This window comes from Takifugu flavidus, unplaced genomic scaffold (genome assembly GCF_003711565.1).
Source record: "Takifugu flavidus isolate HTHZ2018 unplaced genomic scaffold, ASM371156v2 ctg725, whole genome shotgun sequence".
In the NCBI taxonomy this organism is placed as follows: Eukaryota; Metazoa; Chordata; class Actinopteri; order Tetraodontiformes; family Tetraodontidae; genus Takifugu; species Takifugu flavidus.
This window is the reverse complement of record NW_026622335.1, coordinates 1-9,248: the sequence shown is the minus strand read 5'-3', so window position 1 is coordinate 9,248 and position 9,248 is coordinate 1. Positions and strand designations below refer to the sequence as shown.

General features: G+C 47.1%; 2 protein-coding genes and 1 long non-coding RNA gene across 3 annotated transcripts; 2 read left to right on the top strand and 1 right to left on the bottom strand.

Annotated features, from left to right (window-relative positions):
- Nucleotides 1–1,904: 1,904 nt before the first annotated feature.
- Nucleotides 1,905–2,738, bottom strand: LOC130521141 (serine protease hepsin-like). The gene is made up of 3 exons (XM_057024775.1): nucleotides 2,578–2,738; nucleotides 2,290–2,454; nucleotides 1,905–2,193 (listed from the first exon to the last, which is right to left on the bottom strand). The coding sequence occupies exons 1-3, from the start codon at nucleotides 2,620–2,622 to the stop codon at nucleotides 2,149–2,151; spliced, it is 255 nt and encodes an 84-aa protein (XP_056880755.1). The 5' UTR covers nucleotides 2,623–2,738; the 3' UTR covers nucleotides 1,905–2,148.
- Nucleotides 2,739–7,112: 4,374 nt separating this feature from the next.
- On the top strand, nucleotides 7,113–9,191 carry LOC130521140 (uncharacterized; the record flags this gene model as incomplete). The annotated part of the gene is made up of 5 exons (XM_057024773.1): nucleotides 7,113–7,767; nucleotides 7,843–8,184; nucleotides 8,259–8,391; nucleotides 8,751–8,998; nucleotides 9,080–9,191. Coding segments are annotated over exons 1-5 (908 nt in total), but the record flags the coding sequence as incomplete, so codon positions are not given.
- LOC130521139 (uncharacterized) lies at nucleotides 8,375–9,199 on the top strand. The gene is made up of 3 exons (XR_008949198.1): nucleotides 8,375–8,480; nucleotides 8,720–8,998; nucleotides 9,080–9,199. It is a non-coding gene; the product is annotated as an uncharacterized LOC130521139 (long non-coding RNA).
- Nucleotides 9,200–9,248: the final 49 nt, after the last annotated feature.

Sequence of the window (9,248 nt, the reverse complement as noted above, 5' to 3'; positions counted from 1 at the left end):
TCGCAGGTGGGCTCAGGTCAGGTGTTGTCCATTCCCTCCATGGAGGCGCTGCACTCTGGACTGTACCTCTGCCAGGCCAGGAACCAAGTGGGGGGGAAGAACTCGACCGAGGTGCTGCTGGCCATGGTGGATGAGGAGCAGCGGGGTTTGTGTCTGGTAGAGTTTGCAAAGATAACTAGGTTAAAGTGATTAAATGGTGACATGTCTGACCTCCTCAGGTAGCCAGATGCTCCCAGCTGTGGTCGGAATTGGACTCGCTCTCATCGTAGCTCTCGTGGTCGCCCTCTTTTTGTTCTGGTGAGTCAGTCATTAATGAAGATGCTGCACTTTTCTCCACTCAAATGCCATTTTTATTGCTTCTCCTTTTCTGGGCGTTGGATGACGTTTTTCTTTGTCCAGAATAGCCACATGTGCGCTAACCCTCATTTCCCTTACCAAATAAAATAACAAATTTCTCTTTGATGCGACCAATTTTTGATCAGAGCTTTCAGAAATCTTTTTTTCTTCCACCTTAAATGAGCTAGACAGATTAGGAGAGTCCGTTCCTGAAACTTTCACGCTGTTTTCGCGCTGCTACTTTCAAGGAAACTTTAGTCAAAATGTGATCTGGAAGAATGAGCTATATTCTATATTTATATGTTTGTTGTTGTCTCAGCAGGTGGAAAAAAAGGCGCCTTCATCAGAAGGTGCTTGATGAATCCAACGTCATATACAGCAACATCCAAAGGCCAGACTCCGCTCTGCCAGACGTCGCTCGCCATACAATCCGTTCCTCCTCCTCCTCTCAGTCTCCGGCATCCATCGGAGGCGAGGTGATCTACTCATTAGTGAACATCAAATCCAGAGATCTGGAGGGGCTGAGCGACAGTCCAGATGTGCAGGGCTCACGGTAGGGTCACTGTTCCAGTCTGGTGGTGGCTGTTTTCACACTTTCAAACTTTTCACACTGCAATAGTTGCGTTAAAAATGCCCTGATGAAGCATTAAATTTGTGGTTATAACTTTGAGGAACTCTCTATTTTGAAGAGCCATCTAGAGTGAAGCTGATTAAGTTTAAGGAAGTGTTGAGTACGTGGGGAATTTGTCATGCAGGCAGCACAGTTTGTTCTTGGTTTAGTTTATGAATAGAAGGGTGAAAACAACAGCACAATGTAAAAGGAAGCAAAGTGTGTTTGTAATGTTTGGTTAATTTATCCCCACAGGTCCAAAGGAAAAAACAGCATTGACAGTGTGATCTATGCTACCATTTCACCACGATGACCCAGGAACTAACTGTATCGATCATTTTAATTATTTTATATTTGGTACATTTCTGAACAAGGACTCAGTCTTGCCTAATTCTTTACAACATAAAGATGAACAAACTTTGTTAAATATCTGACTTGCATTTTCAACCAGGACACAGGCAGTGCCACAATAGGCATTAAAGAAGCACACAAAAGAGCTCCTCTGAGAAGACGATTTCAATTTTTTATTGCACTGTGGCTCCGCAAAACGCTTCAAATAAACATCATAAACAACAAAAAACTATTTACAACGAGAACAAAACAATGATTGCAACAAGAGTGAAGTCCGCATCAGTTCGTGTGAGGAAAAAGACAAAATGTTTGAATAACTGCTTTTTATGCTAAAGCCGGGGTATTGCATGCAGTTTCTGCTATGACGTACCTATGTGCAGTTTAAGTAATCTTAAAAAATTAGCAGTTAGCCTTTAGCAACACAAACTTGAGTCACAAATAAATGGCACAGGCTGTACTTAATCTGGAGGACAAACTAAACGGTTATCATCCACAATTTCATGAGTCTGCATGTAAATTCACTTTTTGAGATAACGGTCAACTTGATGCTGTGTGCCACTAAAGTGAACAAGAAGTGGGGGGAAAAACAAGAAAGGCAAAAGAAAAGTCACAGAAAAAAAATGTATTGTATCACAAAAGTGGCCTCTAGTATTGATCATATTACAAATTCACTTTGGCTTTTATAATCAGTCTTTAACTATACAAAAATAGACTCCTGTAGAGGTTAAACAATGTTAGTAACTCTGCTCACAGTTGGGGTATTAATGGTTCAGGAAAGCAGTATCTGTCTTTATTACCCTAGAGGTCCCTTCTGACCTCTGCAAGGTCGGCTCAGAGCTTCATACCCAATTTCATGGCCGAGCCAATTTGTGCACCCCTGGTAAGTTGTGATAGCTCTGTTGGTGGGGGAGACAAGCACAAACACATCTGTGACACCAACGTTTCCTCTGGCATTATGACAAATAAACTCCATAAAAGAAAGAGTCTCTCACCCTCATGGCTGTAGATATCCAGGGAAGAAATCGGGAAACTTTGGTGTAGACGCCAGGTTTCTTGGCCATAGCACAGCCCGTTCCCCAGCTCACAACTCCGTGCAGACGATACCGGCTGGTCTTGGACAGACAGTCTTCTGCCACGAAGGGACCGCCGCTGTCTCCCTGTGTCACAGGTTAAGAAGGTCAGAAAATCCACCAAGATACAGAAATGCAAGCATATGAATGAGAGGGCACAGAAAGACTAGATTTGTGCACCAAAATACATAAACAGAGGAAAATACAGACCTGACAAGCATCAATGCCTCCTTTCTCATAACCAGCACAGAACATGGTAGTGGTGATCTGGTTGTCGTAGTAATCAGGAGCGTTGCATACGGCATCGCTGATGATGGGCACATGTGCCTCCTGAAGGACATCTGCAAGGTGCCCTGACAGGCAACAAAACTGTCAAACTCTGTAGATATTAGCCGGTCTTTTGTAAAAAAAACAAAACAATAACAATTGTCATAAAATATAAACTCACTGAAGTATCCGACATTTCCCCAGCCAGTAATTGTTCCCATCTGCCCATCTATTAATCTTTGTCCATGTGTTGGCAGACAGACAGGCTGGATGTACTCTGTAAATGTACACAAAAAGCAAATTACATCATCTTACTGACGTGCACGAATACAGGGGCTGTAATTCTATATGATAAACACTAGATGGAAGCAATGCCCAAGCGGAAGATCTTCAATTATATAACACGTTATAAATTAACAAGAAGAATTCAACAATTAACCAGCCACGAATCTAACATAAAATATTAGCCCAGAAAAGTTGACATATGTATATAGTTCATTTAATGTTCTCAGTTAATCTGTACACATGATATAATTATTCAAATCTGTGCTGTGGGGTCACAAACATTTCAGATTCAGATTCAGATTCTTTATTGTCCCACACGGGGAAATTTACAGTGCAACAACAGCAACAAGAGCACTCAGAGAAAAATAAGATAAAATCAAATAGAAATCAAATGGAATATACAAAGAGGATGTATATTTACAATAATCCAGATAAATGGATACTCGGCCTCTGTGTACCTGTACATAGTACAGAGGGTGAATACAATATACATATCAGAATATATAATATTCAGATTGTGTTAGCGGGTGTTCTGTTTATTGTGCAGTCTGACAGCAGCCGGCAGGAAAGATCTACGATACCTCTCCTTCACACAGCGAGGGTGGAGCAGCCGCTCACTGAAGGAGCTGCCCAGTGCTGTCAGGGTGTCCTGTAGGGGGTGGGACGTGTTGTTCAACATGGATGACAGCTTAGCCATCATCCTCCCATTTCCCACCACCTCCACTGAGTCCAGGGGACATCCCAGGACAGAGCTGGCCCTCCTTACCAGTCTGTCCATCCTCTTCCTGTCCCTGTCCGTGATGCTACTGGACCAGCAGACTATCCCGTAGAAGATGGCTGATCCCACCACAGAGTCATAGAAAGTCCTCAGGAGGGGTCCCTGCACTCCAAAAGACCTCAGCCTCCTGAGCAGGAACAGTCTGCTGTTGCCCTTCTTGACCAGGGCGTCTGTGTTGTGTGTCCAGTCCAGGTTATTGTTTAGGTGAACACCCAGGTACTTGTAGGACTCCACCACGTCAACATCCGTTCCCAGGATGTTCACTGGTGCAGGCGGGGGTTGTTACGCCTGCGGAAATCCACCACCAGCTCCTTGGTTTTGCCAGCGTTGATCTGGAGGTTGTTCCGCAGGCTCCAGTCCACAAAGCCCTGGATAAGTTCTCTGTACCCCGTATCGTCCCCGTCCGTGATGAGGCCGACAGCAGCAGAGTCGTCAGAGAACTTCTGGAGGTGACATGAAGATGTGCTGTATGAGAAGTCCGCGGTGTAGAGGGTGAACAGGAAAGGAGCCAGAACTGTTCCCTGCGGGACACCGGTGCTGCAGAGAAGCCGATCTGACTGGGAGCCCTTCACCCTCACAAACTGTGGTCTTTGTGTGAGGTAGTCCAGAATCCATGTTGTGAGGTGGTGATCCACCCCAGCTACCTGCAGCTTGTCCCCCAGCAGCCTGGGCTGGATGGTGTTGAATGCACTGGAGAAATCAAAAAACATGATCCTCACAGTGCTTCCAGCCTTCTCCAGGTGAGTGAGGGAGGTGTGGAGGAGGTAGATGACGGCATCGTCCACCCCGATGCTCGGCTGGTAGGCGAACTGCAGCGGGTCCATGAAGGAGCTCACCAGTGGGCGCAGGTGATCGAGGATGAGTCTCTCCAGCATCTTCATCAGATGAGACGTCAGAGCCACCGGCCTGTAGCTGTTGAGCTCCTTGGGGTGCGGTGTTTTCGGCACTGGGACGATGCAGGACGTCTTCCACAGCTGTGGCACTCTCCCCAGCCTCAGGCTCAGGTTGAACATGTGACTGAAGATCCCACACAGCTGGTCTGCGCAGGACTTCAGGAGCCTGGAGCTGATGCCATCCGGATCCGTCGCTTTCCTGGCCCTGTTCTTCTTCAGGGCCTTCCTCACCTGGTGTGGTGTGAGGGACAGGCTGGAGCAGGGAGGTGTTGGTGGGGGGGATGGGCATGGGCCAGGGTGTGAAGTGTCGGGAATGTGTGAGCTGAAGTTCATGAGAGAGGGGGAGGGGGGACAGGAGGAACAATGGGTTGCAGGCACAGACAGTGGCGGGGGTAACAGCAGAGGAGACTGGGCTGGGGGAGGGGTGGGTACCTGATCAAATCTATTGAAAAACAAGTTCAGGTCGTTAGCCCACCCCCGGTCGCCCACAGGTTGGGACTTCTGCTCCTTGAAGCCCGAGATGGTCTTCAGGCCCTTCCATACCCCACAGATGTTGTTCTGCTGCAGCTGGTTTTCCATCTTCCTCCTGTAGTTGTCCTTCTCCTGTCTGATCTTCCTCCTCAGTTCTCTCTGCACAGTCTTCAGCTCTTCCTTGTCTCCAGACACAAAAGCCCTCTTCTTCTCCTTCAGGAGGGCCTTTATGTCTGGGGTGATCCAGGGCTTGCTGTTGGAGAAGCTCCGTACAGTCCTGGTGGGTACGGTGTTCTCCACGCAAAAATTAATGTAGTCAGTGATGCAGCTGGTGAGGTTGTCAATGTCCTCCCCATGGGCGTCGCTGAATACATCCCACAGGGTCGTGTTGAAACAGTCTTTCAGGGCCTCTTCGGCTTCTTCGGACCATTTCTTCACTGTGCGGGTGACAGCAGGCTGCCTCTGCACAAGAGGTTTGTACACAGGCCGGAGGTGTACAAGGTTGTGGTCGGCACGGCCCAGGGGAGGGAGTGGGAGAGAGTGGTATGCCTCCTTGGTGTTGGCATAGAAGAGGTCCAGTGTTTTATTGTCCCTGGTGTGGCATGTGACGTACTGGGTGAATTTGGGCAGAGAAGATGATGGAGAGGCATGATTGAAGTCTCCAGAGATGAGGAGGAGGGCGTCAGGGTGCTGTGTTTGCAGCCTGCTCACTGCTGAGAGCAGGACATCAAAGGCTGCATCAGCGTTAGCAGCGTTAGCGTCAGCGTTTCCGTGGAAAAGAGATTGCGCTCCTTCTTCCTCATCTGTAAAAACTGTTATCATGAAATCGTGTGTATGTGTGTGTGTGTGTGTGTGTGTGTCTGCCTTCATACCGTTGAACGTGAGAGGCTGGGTGAGGGCGAGAACGGCGATGTCCCTGCTGTTGTCGTCGATGTTAGCATCCACAAAGGGCAGGTAGCTGCTGTGGTAAACGATAGTCTTAACCTCCGCCACGTTGGCATTGACAGGTTTGTTGGAGATGGAGCCCAGCAACACACTCCAGCGGTTAAGAAAGCTATACCGCCTAGCACAGAAGATATATACTGCTCTTGTATCCATACAGACAAGAGTTTGCATTTTATGCAGCTCTCTTGCTTACTTGGGGAAGCAGTGTGCTGCAGAGACGATCCAGCGGTTTGAGATGATGGACCCCCCGCACTGGTGGACTCCATCATACTGGAGGCTCACCTGCCAAGGCCAACTTCCCTGCCTGGCATCTACACCACCGACTATACGGTCTGCTGCAAAACTACGCCTGCCGCAGTCTGAGGGGAGAGAGCAGATAGAAAATCAAACAGTGTGGGGGTAATTTTAGGACACAACTGGGGGAAAACAGACAAGATAGGCATAAAGGAGGGGATTAAAATGCCAGACAGGATGTGTAAGCATCAAGGAAGCAAAGAAAAACACAAAGATCACGAGAGAAAGAGTAGCCCAGCGTGTGAAATAAGGTGGGAGAGTGTCCAGAGTGTGTCGGACAGTGATAGTATATCTCAGCAAACATCTTACCTTGGCACAAGAGTGTGAGAACCTCCCGGCTCTCACAGTCACTGGAACAAAGACAGACACAGTTAGCAACAACAGCCTGACATCCAAACTAGCATAGTGCTGATGTTTCTGTGCGTTAACCAAGAAGAGAGGTGAAAGAAAAGGGCAAAGGGAGGACAGTGGCCACCATCTCTGCTGGCCTCCGGCACTGAAGCAACGGAGTGATTCACCACACTGAAACGCACAAACACACTTCAGTCGCATGTCACAGCATTTAATGCTCAGATAGATCTGTAAAAAACCCATCTCACCTAACAAAACCCACTTCCTCACAGCTGATGCTAGCAAGGAACTCATTGGCTGAGGAGGAACACACCTGGCGCCACCTCTTGTGGGTGGAGTCAAACAAACTGATCCTTGCTGCTTTGTTACAACCATGCAACTAACATAGCGGTAATTTCATTATAATTTTAGATACATTTCAAATAGAACACTTTTTCAAGAAGTTCTGTCAGATTTCTCTTGTGTGGAAAATAGAAGCGAGACTCTGGCGGTTCTGAAATAAACTTAACCAAACCTTTAAAATACAAACATTAAAAAACAATTGCCTAACTCAAAAAATAAGATTTAATTACACTTCTCCAAAAACAACCCCCTTTTTGTTCTTTCTTCCTTTCTTCGTCTTCATGTCTTGGCCATCGTAGTCGCTGTCTGACATTAATTGTAGGTACATAATTATGATATTTCTGTGTAGATTATCTGGGGACCAGTCAGCTGCGTTGCCTTCGTTTAGTTTAATGTTCCAGCAGCGGCGCCTAGTGGACAGAGATGGACTTCGCAGAACGTCACAGAAAATGCTGATGAGCACATTTTTATTATACTTTAAGGTTACTTATAACATAAAATTCGTCTCTCTCTCTTATAGGCAGCAGCAGTTCTTTTTACGGTGCTTGGGATTCAGATCATAAACCGGAATCTCTCAAAAGGTTTTTTTTTTAACACTAAAAAAAAATCTGAGAAGAGGAAGGAACATGAAATCCTCCCACTTTCCGTTAGTGTTCAACATAAATAGCCCTAAAGCGGTTGGTCGTGCACATTGAGATTATATGGAACTCTGTCGATATAGGCGGATTTTAAGCATGAAAAGTCATATTTTGATTATTCTTGCGACGATATCTGGTGAGTCAACATATTTTGGGTTCAACGTTTCAGGTCAAACCTTCTAATCACTGAGTTTATTTACTTGGATGAAAGGTGCTCAGAGAGGATCCTTGGAAGTGACCTTGGACAGGGATCTGTGCGTTCTGAGAGGGGCGTCAGCGGTGATTAACTGCCGGTATTCCAATCCTTTTTCCCACGCTGTCATCGAAGTTGGCTGGTGGAAACAATATCAGATGGTTGGTTATTGGTGGCCCGGCTCTTTGCCAAATTTCTGGGCTTCCTCGCAGCGCTATCGATATTTGGGCGACTTCATCAGTGACTGCCGCCTGCAGATAAATGATGTGCAACACGCCGATGCAGGGTACTACTTTTTCAGTTTTTACACCACGTTCGAAGATCAGAAGAGTAAAACATCTACTAAGTTGTATGTAAAAGGTAACAACAGGAATAAACCAGCCAGCGAGTGTTTGAATCACCCTTCTAACTTCACCTTTTTCCCTGTGATTCAGAGCTGACGGCTGCTGTGCAGTCGAGCTCCGTGGCGGAAGGCGACGACATCAGGCTGACCTGTGTGTCGGGCTGTCCCACGCCAGTGGACATTGTCTGGTTCAAGGATGGACAACTTGTAAGGAACGAGGTCTTGTAGCCAGGCGAGAGGACACTGGCAGGTACCACTGTGCTGTCTGGAGACAAGAGGGTCAGATCTGCTCCCGTGGCCGTAAATGTACTGTGTAAGCCCGTCACACTTTCTCCTAATTTCATCAACTATCACACTGATTCAACATCTGCTTAATTAAACTGTTCTGCAGAAGTCGCATTAATCAAATTTGAAAACAGCAATTAGTGATGTGTATAAACTGAAATAAAAATAAGAAATGTGTCTGAAAAAAGATGCCATTCCACCTTTACATACTCTTTTCTATCCATATTTCACTGTATCCTTCAACTTTCCGGCTCATCCCTCCATCAGATCCTCCTGACAGAGTGACCTTGACCATCAGTTCACCCGGGAACGTCGTCAGAGGAAGTTCGGTGGTTCTCACCTGCCACAGCGACGCCAGCCCCCCGGTGAGAAACAACGGGTACAGCCTCTACAGGGAAGGGCGCTTCATCGGGTTGGGGCAGAACTACACCATCCCTGACGTGCAGCCGGATCACAGCGGGCGGTACCACTGTCAGGCCTGGAACAGCATCAGCAGCAGAGGGGTGGACCATTTTAACTCCTCTGCGGTCCTCCTCCAGGTCTACTGTACGTATCTGGACATAAACTCAACTCAACACATTTCTGATGATGACGATGTGACTGTGTGGGATCCCGTTCTTCTCCCAGACGTCCCAGAGAACATTTCCATTACAATTAACCCAGCCCATGTGGTGTGGGGCAGCAGTGTGAATCTGACCTGCTCCAGTGATGCTAACCCCCCTGCAGATACCTACATCTGGTACAGAATACAAACTCCAGCAGCTCCAACAGGCTGCAGGTGGGCTCAGGTCAGGTG